General features: G+C 38.3%; 1 protein-coding gene across 1 annotated transcript in view; it reads right to left on the bottom strand.

The window, feature by feature from the left end:
• The window catches only part of pcyt2 (phosphate cytidylyltransferase 2, ethanolamine), a 59,888-nt gene that overhangs the window by 11,472 nt on the left and 23,195 nt on the right, over window positions 1-25,221 (bottom strand). The window contains exons 2-10 of the mRNA XM_072558783.1: window positions 21,921-22,009; window positions 20,099-20,260; window positions 19,835-19,901; window positions 18,823-18,907; window positions 16,793-16,837; window positions 5,325-5,463; window positions 4,001-4,083; window positions 3,267-3,344; window positions 3,064-3,129 (exon numbers count right to left, since the gene is read on the bottom strand). Coding sequence (XP_072414884.1) covers window positions 3,064-3,129; window positions 3,267-3,344; window positions 4,001-4,083; window positions 5,325-5,463; window positions 16,793-16,837; window positions 18,823-18,907; window positions 19,835-19,901; window positions 20,099-20,260; window positions 21,921-22,009 — 814 coding nt within the window. The remainder of the gene's footprint in view (window positions 1-3,063; window positions 3,130-3,266; window positions 3,345-4,000; window positions 4,084-5,324; window positions 5,464-16,792; window positions 16,838-18,822; window positions 18,908-19,834; window positions 19,902-20,098; window positions 20,261-21,920; window positions 22,010-25,221) is intronic.

Below are 25,221 nucleotides of genomic sequence, written 5' to 3'. Positions count from 1 at the left end.
GATGATTCTCAATAGGGGCAAGAGTGACAGGGTAGTTGTTATGGGGGACTTTAATTTCCCAAATGTTGACTGGGAATACTATAGTTCAAGTACTTTAGATGGGTCAGTTTTTGTCTTATGTGCAAGAGGATTTTCTGACAGTATGTAGAAAGGCCAACAAGGGGCAAGGCCGCATTAGATTTAGTACTGGATAATGAACCTGGTCAGTTGTTAGATTTGAAGGTAGGTGAATACTTTGGTGATAGTGACCACAATATTTACTTAAGCGATGTAAAGGGATAGGTATAAACCAGAGGGCAAGACTGCAGCTTGGCAGGGGGGAGGCAATTATGATCTAGGATGCATAGGATGGGGGAAGGATACTGCAGGTGATGGGCACAATGGAAATGTGGAGCTTATTCAAGGAACAGCTACTGCATGTCCTTGATAAATATGTACCTGTCAGACAGGCAGGGAGTTGTCGAGTGCAGGACCTGTGATTTACTAAGAAAGTTGAATCTCTTGTAAAAAGGGAGGCGGCGGCTTATGTTAGGATGAGTTGTGAAGGCTCAGTTTGGGCAATTGAGAGTTACAAAGTAGCCAGGAAAGACCTAAACAGAGCTAAGATGAGTGAAGAAGGGACATGAGAAGTTGTTGGCGGATAGGATCAGTGAAAACCCTAAAGCTTTCATAGTACATAATGGATAAAAGAATGACTAGAGTAAGATTAGGGCCAATCAAGGGCAATAGTGAGAAGTCATGCGTGGAGTCAGGGGGATAGGGGAAGCGCTAAATGAATGTCTTTTTCCAGTGTGAATACTGAGGAAAAAATAATGTTGTCGAGGAGAATACTGACAAACAGGCTACTAGACTAGATGGGATTGAGGTTCACAATGAGGTGGTGTTAGAAATTTTGGAAAGTGTGAAAATAGATAAATCCCATGAGCTGAATCCTATCCTCGAATTCTCTGGTATGCTAGAGAGGAGATTGTTAAACTTTTGGCTTTGATATTTATGTTGTCATTATCTACAGAAATAGTACCAGAAGACTGGAGGATAGCAAATATTATTCCCTTGCTCAAGGTGAGTAGAGACAACCCTGGTAATTATAGACCAGTTAGCCTTACTTTAGTTGTGGATAAAGTGTTGGAAAAGGTTATAAGAGATATGATTTCTAATCATCTTGACAGAAATAAGTTGATTAGGGATAGTCAACATGGCTGTGAAAGGTTTCACAAACCTTAATGAGGTCTTTGAGAAGGTGACCAAACAGGTGGATGAGGGTAAAATGGTTGATGTGGTGTATATGGATTTCAGTAAGGCGTTTGATAAAGCTCCTCATGATAGACTACTGCACAAAATTTGGAGATGTGGGATTGAGGGTGATTTAGCAGTTTGGATCAGAAATTGGCTAGTTGAAAAAAGACAGAGTGGTGGTTGATGGGAAATGTTCATCCTGGAGCTCAGTTAGATGGGCTTCAGATTGGTTTTACAGGGCAGTGCAACATCGAAGGCCGAAGGGCCTGTCCTGCACTGTAATGTTCTCATTAAGTCCTGGCTGAAACTGGATGTATATGACAGGGGTTTCGCGTGAAAAAGAGAAGTGGTGTAGGTCAGTGTAAAGGAGTTTAATTTAAAAGTTCTAGAACAGAACCGGTTTGGATGCAAACCTGAAGTTATTGTGACTTGTGAAAGTCTAATCTCAGTTGTATGGAAGGTCCAGGAGCAGCTCATCAGATTCTCAAAATTGAAATCGCAGTTAAAGTTAAGCCCTATTGTTGTGAAAGGGAAAGGAATCTTTGATGTGAGCACTGTAAAGTGTTGCTTAAGGGTTTAACGCAATTGTATTTTACCATGTTTCAGATCTTTAAGCTCCTGCGATATGTAAATAGTTTGGTTGATTCTACTTAACTTCTTTCGCTTAATAATTTGTTTGTGAAACCTTAAATTGTTTTCGTTACAAATGAGCAAAAGCTGGTTTTACAACATTTTTAAATAGATGCAGATTTGTGAAAACAGATTTTCATTTGTTCTCCTTTCACTCTCTCAACACCCCCGCCACCATTGCTCTGTGATATTGTTATGACACAGGGTAAATTCCTCTGCTAATTTAAAGCAGCCACACAGAAAAGATTCCCGCATGCTGTAATCTGTTACAATTCAAGAAGCAAAAGAACGACCCCCAAAGTCACTACTTAAAGTAAAAATTTATGAACTTTAAATTTTAAGTCTAGCAGAATATTAACAACTATTTACAACTCCTTTCTCTTTGAACCTATTACCTCCCCCCCTCCAAAATATTGATCAAATAAAAAAAATCAATTACAATTTAAAAAAAAAATCACGTTTCAGCTTTGCTGAGTTTCTTCTTTCGATTTTCTTATGAGAATCTTTCTCCAGGTTGGTTCCAATGTTTTTTTCTGTGCAAACCCCTTCTCCAGACAGGTACCTCTCAGAAAGGTCTTACTGGAAGCCAACGTCTTGGTCTTTTGGCAGTTCTCTTTGCCACTCTGGCTAACTGCTCAAAATGTCTGATATTTATACCCCAAAACATCAGATCGTTTCATTTGTTTTAATTTTATCAAAATATTAAGTTCAAATCTGATTGGAGTTTGCTACCTTAAGACATAATTTAAACTAGCCGAATTTGCAATTTGTTTTTGTCTCACAGCAACCCAGTTACTGCTGGCTGTTTGACCAAATGTTACATTGTTACCTTGTTCAGAACACTGCTGTGTCAGGTAGTTTTGCTGACTTTTCAACTCTCTTAAAAAAGGTACAGTATTTCTCTACACCTTCAGAACAATATCATAACATTAATGGTATGAACAACAATATCTGTAGTGCGAGAAGGCGAGTGAAGTATTTGGGCAGGAATTTTAGAATTACCTCCTTGCGTTTGTTTTGTAGGAACACAAGTTGTGTTTGAACAGGATTTACACGTTTCTGATTTCAAAAATTCTGATTTCAAATATCTCAAAAGATGCCTCTCAGCCATCATAGGTTTGAGGGGAAATGATTACACAGTCAAACTGAAAGTTACTTCCTTACCTAATTCCCATTTTTTAGCTTGAATAATCATACCTTGAAGTGATCCAGTAAATCAGCAGTCACAGAATAAGGCGCTCCTATTACTACTTCTGATACATACTAAAAAAGAAAAAAAAAACTCATTACACCAATACATAATAAATGAATATTGAAAATAGTTCACACATTGGAAAACTACAGAATAACTTTAAAAAGTCACTATCTACTCAAAGTCTAATCCATCCCACTTCACTCACTCTGCAGGCCAGTACACTTAGTGTCCTTTCATGCACATTCATTATTGGGTAATTCTTTCCTTTGTATCGATTCACTTCCTACAAAAGAAGGATGTTGAATAAAAATAATCAATGCTCAATTTCAAGCTTTCACTGAACACAAAACATACGCCTATAGTTAAATGGCTAATCCTACAAGTACTTCAGTCATGCTGGACTAACTCAAAGCAAAAATGGAAAACAAAAAACATGAGCACTGACGATAAAATGACAGCTAGACACATCACTCAAAAGGAACACAAGGAAAACACAGCCCAATTGTAAATTACATAAACCTAACTTGACTTAAACTACATTAAAACTTTTTAAAAATCATGCAGTTTGATTACATCTGACAGAAGGGCAAAAACCATGTTAGTGGAAGTTACTATTCCACAAATAATCTTCCATTATTTAATTGTGCAAGTATCAATATGCAGAAAATAATTGCGATGTTGCAACTTGAGCTTACATAATAGAGCTTTCTGTACCAGAGTCAAGCTACATGAAAATGGCAGATTTAAACTAACAGAATTGTGTTGAAGTATTCACACTAGCTAGGCTCAAGCAGATGTCCTAGTATTCCAAACAATGAACATGGTGATTACAAAACAAATTAAAACCTTACATGCATAAAGTTTTCACCACCACTTTCTAGAAATTAATCACAACTTTAAACAGGTAAAGATGATAAAATTGAGTAAGTTACAACCTACCTGGTCAAAATGCAGACCAACAATAATATAAGGTCTTTCTGCCAACTTGTAGACATTTTCTAGAAAGTCTACATGACCAATATCTTTTCAAATTGTAAAGGAGTGACAATCAATAGACATGATTTGGAGGTGCTGGTATTGGACTGGTGTGGACCAAGTTAAAAATCACACCACCAGATTTATTTGGAAGGACTAGCTTTCGGAATGCTGCTCCTTTGTCAGGTAGCTAGTGGAGTAGGATCATAGGACACAATTTACAGCACAAGATCATAACATCATACACTGATGCAATAAATTGAACAAACTTGGACTGCTGATATCTGCTAAGTCTGATATCTTTTAAAATTAGCTGCAGGCTTTGATTCATTAATATGTAAATCCCAGAACTTCTTTAAGTTTTATCAGCTGCTAGAGAAAGTGGTGGAGGCTGGTATAATTACAGCATTTAAAAGGCATCTGGATGGGTACATGAATAAGAATGGTTTAGAGGGATATTGGCAAAGTGCTGGCAAATGGGACTAGATTAATTTAAGATATCTGGTTAGCATGGACAAGTTGGACCAAAGTTTCCGTGCTGCACATCTCTGACTTAAAATCACATTCCCAAGATAACTTAAGGTTTTATTTTTTTTTTTTAAAAAGTGACATCTCAGCTCAGACAATGCATTGAAAGGTGTGTAGTTAGAGTCTGCATGTATTCCAATTTTGAGTCAGACTGGTTCTATTTCCAAAGTAGGAATTTATAAAATGTCACATGGATTGTCATTCCTTTAAAAAGCACACAAAGTATCTGCAAATGCAAATTTTATAATCCATGTGATATCTTATAAATTCCTACTTTGGAAATAGAACCAGTCTGCTTCAAGACTAGAATATCTTCAAACTGATAAAGATCATACTGTAGGGAATCTAATTTAACCTAACCTCACACCTTTACCTTTAATGCATGGTCTGAGCAGAGATATCACTTTTATGTAAAACCTTAAGTTATCTTGGGAATGTGACTTGAAAGTAGTTCTGGGATTTACATATTAATGAATGGAAACCTCCAGCCCATTCTAAAAGCTGAAAGACTTAACAGCAAGCTAGGTTTGTTCAATATATTGCATCAGTGTATGACACTATGATCTTTTGCAATAAATTGTGTCCTACGATCCTACTCAACTAGCTACCTGACGATGGAACAGTGCTCTGAAAGCTTGTACTTCCAAATAAACCTGTTGGACTATAACCTGAGGTTACAAGATTTTTAAAATTAATACACTTTATATACTACAGAACAGAGAAGCTTTATCATCAACAAAAACTAACTTAATAAGGATACGGAACAAGTCAAATGCTCCTGCCACGTAAATTATAGTGTCATTTGGTTCAGGCTCTTTTCCAGAAGCAAATTGAATAATTTTTTGCGAAGTCTGCAAAAATTGAGATACTCCAGTCCAGGGGCTGTGACCTTTCGGCCCCTTTCAAACAAAGAATAAAAACATTTTAGGATGCGTGCAATGACTTTACATTGTATTTATATAGCTTTTTGTTAAATCAGAAAACAAACGATACATCATATACTTTATCTCTAGACCTTGCAAGCAAAGTTAATCTTTATTAGGCTATATTGAGATAATTACTTAGTGTAAATCTCAATGAACCAAAGGGGCTATAGATTCTTGCATTCAAAGATACAATCTTTCTCATTTGATTTTATTAGTTTGAGTCATTTTAAATAGTTAAATTTTGGAATGAAGAAGTGTCATTTAGCGCAAAACATTTGATCAACATCACATTAAAAACAAATGAGTTAACAAAATATTGACTACAAATGTACTAAAAAGATCAAACAATTCTTCATTCTTAGTGTACATTCAGTACTACATCCAATTTGTTCACACTTTGCCAAGATTTATGAACAATAATTTAAAAATAAACAGGTTTTACAGGTCACATTTATAGCACAAACTCCCACTCTTTATTTAAGCTAAAAGTCTTCTGTTAAATGCCTCTGACATTTTGGGATAGAATACTTCCAAGCCTCTGCGCGATTTATTCTCCGAAAGGCTAAAAAGCTTACGTGACTGCAAGACAACTTCCAGACTAGTTTTTTCTTTCCAACTAAGCTTTAATTTAGCACTTACCTTAGGGAATATTTGCAATCAGTTCTATTTCAAACAAAGGAAATTATTGATCAAAATCTACATCTTAAAGTTCCTCTAATTTGTTTAGGTTTTTCTTAGCATCCTATCTATGCAACATGATGGTTGTGCAGCAAATTAAAGTAGTTTGCAATTCATTTGTCATCCTTCTTGCTGGGGAGAGCAATTTGTGACAGGCAGGTTCTGCTTAAATTGCCAGATGAAAGGCGGCTATCAGATATTGGTACAAGTTGGTTTTGTTATTGTCACCTATTACCAAGCAGATGATCATGGTGGTGTATCTTCAGTCTTCCACCAGTATGGCCCAAATGCTAGAAACAATGTTGAAGGACTTCATACCTTGCTTACAAGTACCCTTTATGCATACTTTTGGGCATCTGAATCCAGTTGCTTCACCATAGTCACAAGTTGTCACATTTCATAACGCGCATCATGATATTAAAAATATAGGCCTCAACCTAACATATGCATCCCAGGATTCATCTTAAAATGTTGCTTATTGCACTTTTTAGGAATCAGGAAGCCTGATATCTACTTTGTTTACTAAAGTAAAAAGTTCTGTGCTAACAGACAGATGGGTTTTTGGTGAAAGCCAAAGTAGCAGAATGTTAACTCCTTCCATCAAGGAGTTATTGAGTGAAACTAGCACAGCCTGGCTAAATGACCATAGTTCACTGATACTTGTAGTCAGGGAAAACAAGTTACAGGCGTGGGGAAAAAAAAAGTGTTTGTAACTGGTTTGTGCGCGATATTAATATGGAGGTGGTGTCTTTATCAAAAAATACATTATATTTTTATTCTGGTTTGCTGTCTAGATTGATTGTAGAGATCACCATGCTACCAAATGTGTAGATAAATGCCTTCCAAATCTGCAGGGAAGGAAAATTTCAAGAACATAAATACGATGATATCAGTGGGGCTAAGACACAGCACTGTTTCACTCCATTCTGGTCACCAAAACAGTCAGAACTGGTGTCCTCAATACGTACAGTGAAGTGCATGTTTTTGTGGGAAGACTCCTGGACCACTGATCGAAGATTAATTTACTGAGGCGTACGAAAAGATGATACACGAGGTATATCCTATTTCTTATATTCCTCTTGTAGCTGAAGGCGATCGTGTTTGCTATAGATCAAGCAGCATAGAAATGACAGTATAGTCAGAAGCACAATCTGGAAGTTGGAGTCATAAACTTGTACAGCATAGAAACACACCTTTTAGTCCAACATGTCAGTGCCAAATATCCTAAGATGATCTAGTCCCATTTACCAGTGTTTGGCCTACATGGCTTTAAACCTTTCCTGTTCGTGCACTGATTCAGATGCCTTATAAATGTTGTAACTTTACCCATCTACATCATCTCCCCTGGCAACTTGTTCCATTCATGCATCACCCTTAAACATAACCCAAAAGAAACCCATACCAGTGATGCCAATGATTGAGATGGCCCTATGGTTATCATGACCTTTGTATTTATAAACTAATATTAATATTTGTAAAGTGATGCTTTTTGCAACACATGTTCTGTAAAATGGATCCCATCTTCTAAGAGGAGTGATTATCAAAATGTGGTAGATGGCTTTCTGTGGCTTAAGGAGTGAGTTCAGCCTGAATTCAATTTTATTTTTTGAAACTGTACAAACAGATGGAGATGGGGAACGAGTTATACTAAGCACATACTGAAACTTCCTTATCAGAGGACTTTTCAGGTTAGAAGAGACATTACATTACACTTCTGGAAACGAAGCAAAAGTAGGTCCCCTGAGCTGTTCTTTTGGTGGACTCAGCTCCACTTACCCTTCCACTCATAACTCTCAATTCCTTTACGGTTTAAAAATCTATCTTTGCCTTAAAACTTAACAGGGTAGCCTCAACTGCTTCACCAGGCAGGGAATTCCTTTGTGTGAATAAGTTCCTCCTCAACTCAGTCCAAAATCTGCCCTGCGCTCACTATTTTCCTCAATATTTTTAGTTTCTAGAGATCCATTTCTTCCTCAAATGCATTGACTTGCCCTCCACAGCTTTCTGTGGTAGAGTATTCTACAGGTTTACCACCAACTGAGTGATACATTGCTGCTCCCCTTAGTTCCAAATGACCTACCACATAGCCTGAGATGGTGACCTCTTATTCTGGACCCCCTAGGGCAGAGGGAAAAAAAAAGAAAGTCCTTACACTAGTCTGTCCAGCCCAATTAGAATTTTGTGTTTCAAGGAGATAGTCTCTTTTTTTTTCTGAGCCCAAGAAAATACATGTCCCCCTTGAATTACTGATTCAATTTAAAGTCAAGTGGATGACTAAAGAAATTGAGGGCTTGGTTAAGAAAAAGAAGGAGGCATGTGTCAGGTATAGACGGGATATATCGAGTGAATCCTTAGAAGAGTATAAAGGCATAGGAGTATACTTGAGGGAAATCAGGAGGGCAAAAAGGGGACATGAGATAGCTTTGGCAGATAGAATTAAGGAGAATCCAAAAGGGTTTTTACAAATATATTAAGGACAAAAAAGGGTAACTAGGGAGAGAATAGGGCCCCTCAAAGATCAGCAAGGCGGCCTTTGTGCAGAGTCACAGAAAACGGGGGAGGTACTAAATGAATATTTTGCATCAGTATTTGCTGTGGAAAAGGATATGGAAGATATAGACTGTAGGGAAATAGATGGTGACATCTTGCAAAATGTCCATATTACAAAGGAGGAAGTGCTGGATGTCTTGAAACGGTTAAAGGTGGATAATTCCCCAGGACCTGATCAGGTGTACCCGAGAACTCTGTGGGAAGCTAGAGAAGTGATTGCTGGGCCTCTTGCTGAGATATTTGCATCATCGATAGTCACAGGTGAGGTGCCAGAAGACTGGAGGTTGGCAAATGTGGTGCCACTGTTTAAGGGCGGGCAGTAAAGACAAGCCAGGGAACTATGGACCGGTGAACCTGACCTTGGTGGTGGGCAAGTTGTTGGAGGGAATCCTGAGGGACAGGATGTACATGTATTTGGAAAGGCAAGGACTGATTCGGGATAGTCAACATGGCTTTGTGCAAGGGAAATCATGTCTCACAAACTTGATTGAGTTCTTTGAAGAAGTAACAAAGAAGATTGATGAGGGCAGAGCAGTAGATGTGATCTATAAGGACTTCAGTAAGGCGTTCGACAAGGATCCCCATGGGAGACTGATTAGCAAGGTTAGATCTCAGAATACAGGGAGAACTAACCATTAGGATACAGAACTGACTCAAAAAGGTAGAGGGTGGTGGAGGCAGATGGAGTTTAATTCAGATAAATGCAAAGTGCTGCATTTTGGGAAAGCAAATCTTAGCAGGACTTATACACTTAATGGTAAGGTCCTGGGGAGTGTTGCTGAACAGAGACCTTGGAGTGCAGGTTCATAGCTCCTTGAAAGTGGAGTAGATCGGATAGTGAAGGCAGTGTTTGGTATGCTTTTCATTATTGGTCAGAGTATGGAGTACAGGTGTTGGGAGGTCATGTTGCGGCTGTACAGGACATTGGTTAGGCCACTGTTGGAACATCGCATGCAATTCTGGTCTCCTTCCTATCGGAAAAGTGTTGTGAAACTTGAAAGGGTTCAGAAAAGATTTACAAGGATGTTGCCAGGGTTGGAGGATCTGAGCTACAGGGAGAGGTTGAACAGGCTGAGGCTGTTTATTCCTGCAGCGTTGGAGGCTGAGGGGTGACCTTATAGAGGTTTACAAAATTATGAGGGGCATGGATAGGATAAATAGACAAAATCTTTTCCCTGGGGTCAGGGAGTCCAGAACTAGAGGGCATGGGTTTAGGGCGAGGGGGAAAAGATATAAAAGAGACCTAAGGGGCAATGTTTTCACACAGAGGGTAGTACGTGTATGGAATGAGCTGCCAGAGGATGTGGTGGAGGCTGGTACAATTGCAACATTTAAGAGGTATTTGGATGGGCTTGGAGGGATATGGGCCAGGTGGGACTAGATTGGGTTGGGATATCTGGTCGGCATGGCTGGGTTGGACTGAAGGGTCTGTTTCCATACTGTACATCTCGATGACTCTAAATGCCTGTGCAGCAGAACATTATGGAAGAACTCAGCAGTCAGACAGCTGATCCAGGAGATGTAGGAAGAGACTTGTAATCAACTGGAGCCCATCTCAGCCATGCTGCAAAAGCATGTAAAGGAGTTGGAAGGGCTCCAGAAGCAAGTTGAAGAGGTTGAGCGGCGGCTCGCTGGAGACCGAGGTCAAGTCCTCGGCAGGGCAGATCCAGACTCTTGAGAAACTGGTTCGGACCTGACTGAGCAAGTCGATGACCTGGAAAATAGAGGTAGGTGAATATCCAGGTCATTGGGATTAGAAAGTAGGCAGCCAGCAAGTTCTTTTAAAGCCTGGTTGCCACAATTTCTTGGCTGGGACCCGGCAGACCAGATGAAGGTTGACAGAGCTCATCGGGTTGTGGTGCACAGATCCAGTCAGGATCAATGCCCCTATCCAGTACTGATATGATTTCAAGGTTTATAGGGACAAGCAGAGAGAGTCATGGAAACTTGTAGAAGGTTGGGGAGAGATCTGCAGGCCCTGACCTAGCAGGGGACTAGGATAATGTTTTGCCAAGCCTTTTCTGCAGCAGTGATTCATAAGAGGAAATCGCTTGATGAGGTTGAGAGAAGGTTAAAGGACTGCGGTATTCAATATTCGATGAAATACCCAGCAGTGCTTCACATTACTTACGAGGAGACTGCAGTCATTAGGTTCCTTGAAGCAAGCCAAAACCTCTTGGACACTTTTCACTCTTTTCCAAAGAAACTGTTGTTGATGAGTTTTTCTTCTCTCCAGTGCGCAGTGGTATTGACATTGTGGGGAATGGGCAGAGTGCTCACTGTTTTTGTTATACCTTTGTGTTTACAATATCCTTTGTTTGGCTTCTTCCATTGCTTAGATTTGGGGTGCAGCCAAGCTGGAAGGTGTGAGAGAAATGTAAGCACTATTGGTGGACAGGGGGTACAGCCCCCTCCCCATTAAAGTGCGTTTTGTGTTTTATAGATTTTTCTTTGTTTTTTTTGTAAATAGACTCAGTTTCCTTTTGAGCATGATCAGCATGTTACAAAATGAATTCTTCCTCTCGGCAGGTCAAAGGTGATTGTAAAGGATCATGGTTAGCAGCATTCTTAAATGGTGCACCTGGAACATCAGAGGCATTCATTCACCAGTTAAGAAGAAAAGGTATTGGCGAGCCTTAGAAAGGAGTGGGTGGATTTGCCCTGTTGCAGGAGAATGACAAGGTAATGTTAATGACAAGGAACATGACGTTGCAGCAGGGTGGATTTGATCAGGTGTTTTTCTTATCTTTTAGTAGTAGAAGCAGGGGGGTGGCAATACTCATCCTGAAGGGTCTCCCATTTAATAGATTATATTAATAAGTAAGTATGATCAGTTTGTTATTCTTAAGGTGAGGAATATGGTATTTCGAATGTCTACTGTCCTCTGGCCCACCCTCAAATTTCTGACTGATTCACTCAGCTGACGGCCTTGGCACGGAACATAATATTATGGGGGGGGGAATCTTTAATTGCCTTATGGATCCTGTGCTAGATAGAATGCCTAAAAGGTCCCCCCAAAGCTTTCTTCATAATCTAAGCAATTGGGTGAACTGTATGGGGAACTGGGATTGGGAGACGTTTAAACCCCATGGGCAGAGATTTTACATTCTTTTCCAATACTCAAATGCCACACAAGGATTGATTATTTCCTAAGTCCCATGGCTTTTTTAGATTTGGTGGTATCCTGTTCAATTGGGAATATTGCCATCTTAAAAGATATGCAGCAGTGCAGTTAATGGTTAAGATTAAAGGGCTCACAGTACTGGTAAATGGATCCTTTCATCCAGCAAGTTTGCAGAAAACTTCTCTGGGGAAGCTTTTTTTGGTCACCAACTCAGGTGCAGCTAGAAATCAGTCCATTCTTGAGAAGACTGCTAAGGCCTATGCTAGAGGGATAATTATCTCACTCTGGCAGCCAGAAGCGATAGAAGGGAGAGCAGCTGAGACGCCTTATTACAAGAGACCATTGGTGACTAAGCTGCAGCGGATCACAGCTCTCCAATCCACCTTAAACTCCAAGTTAATGCATACAGCAAGGAAGGAACTGTCTGTTGCAAAGCAGAGGCTGTTTGAGCATGGTGATAGTCCAGGTAAATACTTGGCATATTTGAATGCCTCCCAGTCTATTGCTTCTATTATGGAAAGGAATGGGAGTCTTACTTACAATACTAAAAAAAGATCAATGCAGCATTTCAGAGGTTTTACTCTGAACTCTACCACTCTGAATGCTGTGAGGACAGATGGGATAAGATGGAATTTTTTTTTAGGAATTTGGATCTTCCTGATGTATCTGCTGAACAGGCATCTCTCCTTAGTGCTGTGTTAACAGCCCAAGAGATACAGGAGGCAGTGAGGCAATTTCAAAGTGGTAAGGCACCAGCCCTGATGGCTTGCCCAGTGAAAGTTTTCTAAAGAACTTGTAAACATACTGTCAGGACCAATGCTAGACATGTATAACTATTCATAGTCAGATTGCCTCCCGCCATCTTCGAGAGACGCTAATATCTCCCTTATCGTCAAGGAGGGGACGACTCAGAAGACTGCTTCTTCCAGACCCTTCTCTCTTTCAAACTGATAATCGAATTTTATTGAAAACTCTGGCATGGAGGTTGAAAAGGCTGTTGCCCTCTATTGTTAAGGAGGATCAGACTAGCTTTATAAAAGGGTAGCATATTTTTAAATAATGTTAAGAGACTGCTTAATATGATTCAAGTGTGCCAGCAATGGTCAGTTGGTGGTTCCCTTGGACACGGAAAAGGCATTTGCCTGGGTAGAATGGCTGTATCTTTTTCATACCCTGGAGCAGTTCGGCCTGGGTAAAGTGTTTACTAGATGGGAAAGGGTCTTTTGCAGTAATTCTCTCGCGACAGTTCTCAGTAAAGTTATACGGTCTGATCATTTTAAACATTGGTAGAGGCAGTCGGCAAGGCTGCCCCCGCTCACCTTTGCTGTTCACATTGGTGATTGAGCCACTGGCAGAGGCCATTCGTGGGGACCCTAACATAGCTGGCCCAAAAGGTAGGGTCAAAGATGCATTAGATCACATTACACATGGATGATGTTCTCCATTTTCTTTCAAACCCAGCAGTTTCAGTGCCATATTTGTACGATGTTTTCTTTCATTTGGCTTTTTCTCAGGTTAAGAGATCAATTTTTCCAAAATTGGAAGCTATGCCTATGGGGGTCTTGGGAGATACTGGATGAAGAAGGTGGATGCCCCTTTAAATGGGCACAGGGAGGCTTTCTTTACTTGAGCCTCAGTTGCCCCTAGTTTTGATCAGCTATTCAAGCTTAATTTTGTCCATTTGTTTAACAAGAATAAACAAGACCTTCAAAGACAAGGGGCCCTTCCAATATCATGGTTAAGTCAAGTTGCTCTTATTAAAATGAATGTCCTTCCTCACTTACTGCACCCTCTGTGGATGCTTGCCTTGCTTTTTCCTTGATAAACATTTCAGAAACTAAATAGTTGGTTTAGTTCTTTTATTTGGTGCCATAAGCAGTCCCTTATCAAGCCTGCAAAAATGCAAATGCCCCAGGGGTTGGGATGAGTGGATCTCTTAGATGGCAGAAGATATCAATTGAGCTCTCTTCTATCTTTTGAGTGTGATTGGGCCTGTGAGGACTCTGCGTCGATATGGTTAGACATTGAGGCCTCCCAGGCAAAGTGCCCTCTTATTAACCTGTTGTTTCAGGACAAAATGTGGATAGTTGTGAATCATTGTAACTGGCAGTGTGGTTTGAATTTCACTCTTTATCCTTCATTCCCATGAGGACGACACACAGGATTTGAATCCTAACTGTAAACATTCTTAGTTGTGCTCGTGTGATGTGTTCAGCCTTTCAAGCTTGTACTATACTTGCTTTAGTGATGCTCAAATTCCAGTAATCATTAGAGTTAATGTTTTGCCTGTACAGATGGTTTAGGATAAGTAGTACAAACTGAGTTCTCATTCTTTTGAATTCACTGATATTACCCAATTATAATTTGGTTTTCAGGGCACAATTTTTAAAAAAAATATCTAAAATCAACTCTCTCAAGAAGGCTCCAAGTCCATAGCCATACTTGCCTTGAACCATTTCTGAAAGCTCCGCCAAATGTTTCTTTAAAAATTCAGAGATTTTGACTGTCTCAGATTTAATTGTTTAATTTCTTTCCTTGCTAGGTCACACATTCCTACTGTATCATACAGACTGTGCATTAAGCAGTTTATCCTTTTTTTTGTTAGAAGAGTGCACTTGTTCAAAGAATAAACCAGTGTTTTGTTAATAACTAATACAGGTTTGAGATTAGTTTTTTATTTGGAAGTGAGAAACTTGGTGTGGAATGAATGCTGATTTGAAAAATGCTGGATAATGATTCACTTCTGGACATGCTGTCAGATGTATTCTGAGCTTTAGTCTTCCAGAAACGGAAGAAAGATTTGTCAAGTACTGTAATACCACAAGGGCATTGCAGAGCAAGACAGTTAGAACAAGTAACACAAACTGCCATCTAGTGGAAATATTTAGTCAAACATCTTATTTCAGCTGAACATTTTCTGCAGTTGGAACATACACATATTGCTCCTAAGATCACACATGCTAAAAAGATAGTTTTGCGGCTATCATAAAGAGAATAGAAAGAGAAATCAATATGAACCAAAGAAACTCAAAAACTCAATTCATCAAATTTCCTAACTTTTAGAATAACCAAAATTAACTTCTACTAATGAGAAAGATGACTTCTTTAACACCGAATGTAGATCTTTTTGTAAACTTATTTCAGAAGTATGACTACTTTATTAGACATCACCATTCTGTGACACAGCCACACCTGCCCTTTCTTGTATCAAACGCTCTCCAGAGTGCCTCCAATGTCAGAACATCTTTCTGTAGGCAAAAGGGCCCTAAACTATTCACTGCGTTCCAGCCTTGGTCTGACTCGTGCCTTTATCAAAAGATTCCCTACTTTCATACGCCATTTCGTTTGAAATAAAAAAAATAACATTCCACTTGCCTTCCCCGTTACTTACTGAGCTTGGATTTTAGCTTGCTGATTCATACACAAGAACTCAAAAATCCTTCGGTTCTGTACCTTTGTGCACTTTTTCTTCATTCAAATAATATTCAGCTCCTCTATTCTTCTTACTGAAGTGCATAACCTTATATTTTCCCACATGTGCTAAATATTTTGTTCATATGCTTAATATGTCTGTACCCCGCTGTAGACTATCATCCTTAGCACCTTCTTTCTCACGTGTGTCATTCGCAAACGTGGCTACAGTATACATTCACTTTCCTCACCCAATTTATATTTACTGTTAATAATTGTGGCCCCAAGTAGAATTAGTGCCCTTCTGGCACTAAGTAGAATTAGTCATTCCAAAAATCTCCCTCCTTATCCTAACTACGTCTATTAGCTAGCCAGTCCTCTACCCATGCTAATATACTACCTTTAACACCATGGATTCTTAGGTCATCAAGTAGCCTAATATGTGGTACCTCAATCACATTCTGAAAATTCAAAACATATTACATAAACTCAAGAAACCCATGAATAATCTATGAAAAAGTAAACTTTAAGCATATCATCATACTTCCTAAGGGGGTTTAAGTCAATACCAGTTATTGGAGAGTAACCTCATGGGGTAAAGAAAACTATGGGGCCAATTTATAACCAGTTAATTATAAAATGTTAAAGCTTTTGTTAAGAGCAGCAAGGTACAGGAAAACATTGCTTGTTCCAAAATTCCAGAGGCTGCTGAATAAATATGAACTTTCGACAGCATAAAGTATCTTGAATTTTTAGTTTACCAGTCCATTTTTCTACTTGTAAGATGATTTTTGCTGATATGCTATTCCCTCTAGTAGCAATATACACAACTATGAAAGTTCGTGCAATCCAGCACCTTGGAAGTCAGGGCAATGCAAGTTTTCATTGCCATCCAGTTAGTTTCCAAAATTACATTTGATAGATAAATCCTTAGGAGAAAGTGAGGACTGCAGATGCTGGAGATCAGAGCTGAAAAATGTGTTGCTGGAAAAACGCAGGTCAGGCAGCATCCAAGGAGCAGGAAAATCAACGTTTCAGGCAGAAGCCCTTCTTCATGAATGAGGAGGGTGTGCCAAGCAGGCTAAGATAGAAGGCAGGGAGGAGGGACTTGGGGGAGGGGCGTTGGGAATGCATTCCCATCACCCCTCCCCGCTATCTTTTATCTTAGCCTGCTTGGCACACCCTCCTCATTCCTGAAGAAGGGCTTATACCCGAAATGTCAATTCTCCTGCTCCTTGGATGCGGCCTAGATAAATCCTTACTCCATTTAGGCTTTAAAGTCGCAATGGATGTGACCAGAACAGGATATCAGATTTGGACTGCTTCATTTGAGCTTGGACATTTTGCTTTCCATGGAAAAAATTTCTGATTTTCTTGCAAGCAGTTACATTGTGCAGAAATCATAACACTGGTTCAAGTATAGGAACACAATTATGCTAATTCAAAGGAATTAAAGACAGATCGAGAAAGGAGACCTAAAATTATGTAAAACAAAAGGAAAGCATGCAAACGAATACAGAAAAAAATAACAACCAATACCTTGCCAAAGTTGTCAGTGTGCTCCTGGTAGTCTGAATTTTTTTCCTGTAGAAATTGGGTATTATATATTTAAATAATTGTACAAAGTTAATTAGTAAACTTCATTCTATTAAAATTAATATTTTATTTGTATACCATTTCTCCTTAGATCTTGGTACAGAACCTCAAGATAGGAGGCCAATTTCTGAAAGTTAGCTTTCCTTCAAGATATGAAACTAGTTTCACAAAAAAAATCACTGAATTAATCTGTATCACAGCAATTTAAGATAGAAGATGCCTCTTTGGTTCTAAGCAGGAAAGTCTAAACTCCCACATTAGGTAATAAATGAAATAAATTGAAAAGCAGGCAAAAATGCTTCACTCGGCACAAAAATAAAAAGGAAGAGACTGTTTAAATAGCAAACCTCTTGCTCAATGAAGTTTATAATTTAAACACTGATATTTGGGATGTTTAAAAAATTTAACATTTAAAAAGTTATTGAAAGAGTGAGAGACAAATTGTAAATCATCTCCCATTGCAATAAAAATGTCCAAATCAACAGTATGGGTCAAAATTTATAACAATTAAATTTACCATACTGCACAGGTCAAGAATTCAGATACGGGGCATAATAAGATCAAGATCCTAAATCATGCTAATTCCAACAAAGCAGTGCTACTTTGTAACAAAAATGTTTCAGTTTTAATCAGCATGACAATTGCTCTGTCATCCCCTCCCATCTTTCTTCATGATAATAGAGTCATACAGCATTCACATACTCTAGAGGAAGCAACAATCCAGTATCAGAAGAAACAGAACCACAGAAATAGAGAAAAATAAAGCTATTCTGCCTATCAAACCTACAATGGTTCTCTGCAAAATGAAAAACTTTAGTGAATCCACTTTTCTACCTAGCAAATATTTTTCTTTTAGATGATCATCCAATTCCTTTTTAATAGCCACAACATAAATGTCTCCATCACCCTTTCAGTTAGTGCATTCCAGATTATAACCTTATGCTGCAAAAACACAAGTTTTTTTGTGATGCCACCTATTCGTTTGCACATTCTAGCCTTCTTATCCTTCTCAAGAAATTGCAGGTTACAAAAGTGCATATTTAATTCATGAATCCAAGAAACATTAAGATCTGCAAGATAGCCTTCCTCATCTATAATTATCATGTAATCTCCAAATCACATCTTCTTCTGAAATATGAATAGTTTCTTGTTTTGATCTGATTCAGAAAGTGGACAAAATATGGCAAAATAAAGCTTTCAGCTTTGTAGTTATTCTATTATACTATGCAATAAAGCATTGATGCTTAGTATCTTGCTTGAGGATTTTAGTCAATTAAGCTATATTTTGTAATATTAAAACATGCCACAATTATACTTTGAGATTAGGACCTTTTAAAATGCTCAGCAATATGATTAAGTGGTATTGCTGAATTACAAATCAAATCAGAACTAGACAAGTCACTTTTACTAAAACTGTAGAATTTTAATTTGGTACACTTGGGAAAGTGAGGACTGTAGATGCTGTAGATTAGAGTCGAAAAATGTGGTGCTGGAATCGCACAGCCGGTCAGACAGCATCCTAAGGGCAGAAGAGTTGATGTTTAGAGCATAAACTCTTCATCGGGAATGAAGAACTAGTGCTCGAAACGTTGAATCTCCTGCTCCTCAGATGATGCCTAACTAGCTATGCTTTTCCAGCACTACACTGTTCAACTCTCTACACTTGTAACAACTCAGTTTACGTTTTAGTCTAACATCTAGTTATTTGTATCATAGCTTATACTTCTCCTTGACATTCACACAGCATAATCAATTTTCAAAGCAAATAACTCACATCTGTAATATCTGCTGACATTAAAATTAGATAGGATCTGTTCTTTAAAATTGGTTTTAGCATAGGGGATTAAAGCACTCAAGTACAAATCTATTTGGCTTTCACAAATTAAATACACAATGCCAACATTAGTAACATCTGGCACACATGGGCTCAAAAATCACTTCCTTATAAAACTATATTTATACATTTTACTCACAATGTTACTGTGATGAGCTTTAGTCATGAGCAGCATTCGACCAACCAGATCTGTGGTAGAAACGCCCTGTGTGCGTTTACACTCTCTGAAAATTTTTTAAAAGAAAATCAGAAAGGCTCAAGTATTGGTAGCCACATTTCTCACTTAATTGATCTATAAAAGACTTTGCTCCTGCACTAGTTCCTTTACTGCTAGAAGAAACCTTCAGCCAGTCCTTTTCATACTTTGGCCTAATTAAGCCAGTATTTTCCTGGTTGGCCTTAGTTTTCCAGTTGTAAAATTGAACTTGTAAAAAGACGATTGTAAAAAGACGATTATCCATATCCTAACTCAGCTAAGCCACAATCACTACCATGCTCACTGACCAACATTGGCTCCCAGGCTGTTAACACTTCAAGTGTAAAATCCACATCCATATCTCCAAATTTCTCCATGACCTCAACCCACTCAATCTTTATGCTTCTCCTGTTCTTGTACATTACTGGTTAAACTGTTTCATTACTGATGGCCGAGTCTTCAAATGCCATGGGCTTTTGATTTGGAATTTGATCCTTAAACCCTTTCATCTACTCTCTTTCAGATATGTAGAAAGCCTCGATTTAAATCAAGGTTTTAGCTCTGTCTCAAGCTAACCTTGTACAGCTCAGTATCCAACTTAGTTAGATACTGCTATTCTGAAGTGCCTGACATTTTACCATGTTAAATGCACGATATAAATTCAAGGCATTGCTGAGGTAGAGCAAGAGTAGAATTTTCATTATAGGTAGTACTACGTTCTTCACTAACATGAAAATAAAGAATACAAACTTTTTGTTTCTATTTATGCCCTCTGAACTGATTTTGGGGAGAAAGCAGGATTAGGCTATTGAACTGGACAATCAACCATGATCACGATGAATGGTGGAACAGGCTCAAAGAGCCTCCTACTCTATGTTTCTAAATGTTTTTATTATAATAATTCCTATGACAAGTATAAAAATACCAGAACTTGGCTTTTAAGCAGCATGGTTACCTATATCTGCCCATTCTCTTCACTTCTTCATAAGTATCTTTTCCGTCAGCAGTCAAAGTGATATCATCTACAAAACACGATTGAGCAAAAAAATTAAAATCAATACTAATCTAAAAGGCAATAATGGAATAACATCTACAGAAGTGTCTGAAATATATATTTCATTCTAAGTCTCAAAAAAAGTTCAAGCATAGATATTTAAAATCTTAATTTTATAGTCTTGAATGACAAAAGAAGCTGATTACATCATTGAATACAGCATACCTCCATGTACACAAAAATCAGCATTATATTTATCCAGCGTTTCAAGTGTCGTCACATACGGTGCTCCTTCAATGACTTCATCAACCCACTTAATTGCACGGACCATCTTGTAACGTTCATCCTGTGTAAATACAGGCGGACCTTTGTGCTTGGCAACTTCCTCTGAAATAAAAAAGAAAATATTTAATTATTAGCTTCTTTTTAATTAAAAAGGGAAAAATGAATGGAATGATTACCAGGTGTATTCCAACCCCAGTCACATAAAGCACATTAAATATGCTCGATAGGTCATTATTTAAAGTAATATGTAACACTGTGCTAACATACGGTTCTTAAATTTAACAATTGGGTCATTGGCAGGATACATTTAGTACTTTTTACATTTGGTACAACATACAAAATATTGATTGATCATAAAGTGATCAATGCTGTCTACAGGTGAGAGATATCCTCAAATTTCACTGAATATCCAATTGCAAGACAGAGACAGACAGACAATTAAAAGGGGAGAGGAAAAAACCTAACAAAACCTCCAGAAAACATCAACTCAATGGACACAGGAGTCAAACTCTCAAGAAGTGTTCAGGATTAATTTTAGTACAAGAACTGGGGAACAGTTTAATATACATGAGACTCTGAAGTTAATGTTTACCCCTAAACAGACCAAGATAAATACAGAACTTGTTACCATAAATAGATTACAAAAAAAAAGTACCTTGTAAGATAATTTTAAATTAAAAATTTCTAATATATTAATTATTCTTTCAGAATGAATTTTCTACAATAGAAATTCAGCACTGTATCTGTGGAGCATGGATGATAGGGATTGCAATGATATGGATAACTATCGACAAAGACACATTGCAAAGGTCAGTTATTTTTGCAAGAGCTTCCCTAATACTTCTGGTGGCCAAAACATAACAATACCTCAGCCAAACAAACTAGGACGTTTCAGGTTTGATCCTTGATCTTAGCTGATCCCTTCCAAGGCAACATCAAGAAAAGCAGAATGATCAACTTCATCATTCTCTCGCCTAATTTCCGCTTCTACTTTTAAGCTTGTCAGACCATTCAGAATCTCCTCTCTGCCTTTGCTAAATTTTAAACACAAAGTATTCATTTAGAACCCTACCACAGTCTTCTGGCTGCATATATAATGATCCTTAAGCACCCTACTCTTTCCTTAAATCATGCTTTTATCCTTACTGTACTTTGCACTAATGTTATTTTCATTATCCTGATCCTACTGACCACTCTTCTGGTTTACTTCTTTCATGGAGGCTTTCTTGCTTGCCTCTACACTATTATCTTTTGCTTTAAATTTTGTGTCCTATAATCCTGGTCCACTACCTGTCAAAGGAGCAGTGCTCCAAAAGCTTGTACTTCCAAATAAACCTGTTGGACTATAACCTGGTGTTGAGATTTTTAACTTTTTCACCCCAGATAAACACCGGCACCTCCACATCACATTCGAATAAAGAAAGCTTGAAGACAGTTGATTCTCTTCTGGCAGATTACAGATATGCACTGCATACGACATTTTATACTTTTAATCTTGAAACTAAACATGTAGCTGACATAAAGCAACTGCTTTTGAGTCACCTTATTGCAGGCACATTTAAATAAGGTATTTTTAAAACATTAAATCACAGCTTTGCACTTGTAGAAATAAAATTCAACTTTTCTGCAAAACAAGGAAAACTACAGTGGAGATCATTGATTTAAACAACTGAAAGTATTCAACTAATACCATAACTATGGAAGCAATGTGCGCTGGATGATTACAAATAAAGCAGTGTGAAATAGTGACTTTGCAACTTACCATCTGTATGCACTCCCACAATGAGGTAATCACCCATAGAACGTGCCTGCCTCAGCTGGTTGGAATGACCATAATGCACCATATCATAGCTGAAAGACAGACAAACATACATAGTACACGTTCCAACATTTGTGAATAATAATTCACAAAGCATTATATATGCTGTCCAAAATCTTAGCTAAAATTAAAAATCAATGGAAAATATAGTGGCTTGAATTTCCTCTGCCTTTAAAAAAAAACCCATTTTATTTGATCTTGATCATTTTAGTGTTATTTGCATCATGTACTCAAATATTTCTGGAATCTTTGGCACAAAGACAAAATACGCAATAACTGGTTTTTTGTCTCTTCAAGTATTCACAATGTTACAATTTACTAATTGTGATTAATTGTTCAAATTTACAAATATTTATATTTAATCTAGTTTGCAGGAAATATTAGATACTAAGCTTTCTAAGGATAAAGATTTATATCAGTAAAGCAAAGTGACATTTCCAACAATCCTCACCCCACTATTACATAATGGCAAAAATTACTACTTGGGGAAGTTCAGTTCAATGTCCAAGCTCAGAAACTGCCTGTTATTTAATTTTTCCAAAACAGATATTCATTCCAGAACTTACAACATTTGAATTATTGCAACTGGGATGCTTCTCATTGAAAGGACTTCAAATTAATTTAATTATTCCAGAATTGAACTTCAAGCTATGCCACACAAGAACAAGGATACACAGATGAAAACAGGTAAAAAATTTGAATTCATGTCATGCACACAGCATGAGTTACTCAGGGCAAAATGGAAGCAAATGTTAATTTTTTTGTAAATATATTTTTATTAGCAAATTTTTAACTTTACAAAATTATTGAAAAATACAAACAAATATTAGTATAATAAAAAGAAAAAACAAATTATAATACAACTACAGTCTACTAACTACTAACCTACCCTATAATACAAAACAAACCCTAACTGTGCAAAGCAACACCAACAAATAACAAAGATTAAAAAACGAAAAATTTAAAAAACAAAAAAAAACACAGAATACAGAACATCTATGCTTGGCTGCTCATCTTTCACCTGTTCTAATAATGTGAATGGAAGATTTTTCTGGATAAGTACTACTAAAAGTAGGGGAGTGGTGGTAAAGGATGAAAAAAAGAATACCCAGTCATAACCCCCCAATGTAATTTCAGGTGTTCCGCATCAAGATGGGTTTCCTGCAACAAAGCAATACCAACCCCTTTCCCTCAAGACCAGAAAGCACTTTTCTTTCCCTTTTAACAGACAAATGACTTCTCCTGATGTTCCAGGTGCACCATTTAATAAGACACTTAGTCATATCTCCTTTCAGAGACCCTTGAACCCCTGGGAGGGAGAACCCTGCTTTCAAAGCGCTGAACACAAGTAAATAAAGAGTCAGAGTTGAAAGAACTATATATACAAAAACTACTCTATCATAACTATAAACAACTATTACTACCAAAAAACTACATAGAAAACCAACCATAAGACCTTGAATGGAAGACTCTTCCCCTGCCCATAGGAGGCACTCATCCTACTCATTTCCCCCATTCCCCCCTTCACAGCTCCTTCAAACCCGGCCTGTGCCCCAGCCTTAGGCCAGAATAAAAAAAAACAAGGAGATGATCCTTAAATAACAGAAAAAAGACACAGTCAGAATGAGCACTCCACCCATCCCTGGCTTCACGTCACCCCTACTTGACTAAAAGAGAAACAGAACAAACAAAAAGGGGGACATAGAACATCCACAAAATTTCCCATCAGAAAATCCAGTTAGCAAAAAAATGGAACAACTTATTCCCCTCCTTTCCAAAAAAGGAATTATTAGGAAGAAAGAAAGGAATAATTAAAAAAAGGGAAAACTGGAGGAAAGAAGGAAGGAAAAGAGAACTAACATTAACTGTATTCTTCAGGCCAGTCTATTTTAAAGTGTCTACAAAGTTTCTGGCTTTATCCGCTGAGTCAAATATATAACTGAGTCCTCGTGGCTGAAATGGAGCATTGCGTGGTATCTCAGAGTACCGGATGTCCAGGTTCCTCTGCCTTTTTAACTTCATCGAAAGACTTCCCTTTTTCAAATTAAAGCTGCTGAGAAATCCTAAAAAAACGTGATTTTTTTTTGACCCCTTGTACAGCAGTGCCTGCAGATCATTTCTCAGTAATCTAGAAGCTTATATCACTTTTAGCTTGTCCTTATGAGTGGAAGTGCACTAGGACCGGGTGGGGGCTTTGCACCGGCCCTGACCTGTGCACTGTAACCCGATAAACCCTTTCAATCTGCAGCCTGCTGGACTCCATGTGAAGGCATAAAAACTTCGGCCGCCAGCTTTCAAAGAAGCTGAATGGCTGCTCACCTTTAGGGAGCCCACAATTCAGAGATTTATCCTCCGACCTCGATTTTCAAGGTCATCGATATGGTCTCGCAAGGCCTGCACCTCTCGCCGGAGCAACTGGATCAGACTGGATGATTACTCCCTCGCAGCTTCCGAGGCCTTAGTTCGACCCTCAACCTCCTCCAGTCTCTCCCAGAAGCCCTGGATCTCCTGTTCATGCTTCTGCAGCATGGACTAGATAGGTTGGACCTGGGCACGAATCTCCCCACTGATCTGCTCAATCACAGCCCCAACTTTCAAGGTAAATCTCTCCATCACTGCAGCCAATTTCTGCGAGTCTGTTAGGTCCCCAGGGGGTTCAGGAGAGGCCGCTGCTGCAGCAGTCTCTGGTGTGGTAGGTGCTGCAGGGGCGTGTCCTCCATACTGCTGTTTGCTCAATCCTTTTCCCTTTGGCATCCTTCCCACTCTCAAATATTAACAAATGTGTTCTGTAAGATTTTAAACTAATAATTCCACCACATAAGCTGGCCAGGAATGGCAAAAAACACCAGTATGCCTTGGCTGTTAGGCAGAGCTGTCCACAGAATCGCCGCCATCTTGCAGAGTCAAATTTTCAATTTTGCCATATAATTTGTAGTCAAGATGTGGGAAGAGGTGGAAGAAATACAATGCATTTTGACTGAAGGTGCTAGAAAGGCTAAATAGCTTTGTATCTGTATGTATCTTACAGCAGATAATTAAACACTCAATCACAAATAAAATATTTTGCTTCAATTCTGTGTTACACATGGAGATGATATTCAAAGACTTTGGGATTTTTTTGTAGTGCCCAGCAGGTCCAACCATAAAGCATACACAGGGTATATGCTATACATATAGATCGATTTGCCATAACATGTGCTCCATTAACAAATTCACATGTGATTGACGAATTGGGGACACTGTG

Source organism: Chiloscyllium punctatum, chromosome 39 (genome assembly GCF_047496795.1).
Source record: "Chiloscyllium punctatum isolate Juve2018m chromosome 39, sChiPun1.3, whole genome shotgun sequence".
Taxonomy (NCBI): Eukaryota; Metazoa; Chordata; class Chondrichthyes; order Orectolobiformes; family Hemiscylliidae; genus Chiloscyllium; species Chiloscyllium punctatum.
This window is presented reverse-complemented; position numbering and strand designations above follow the sequence as displayed.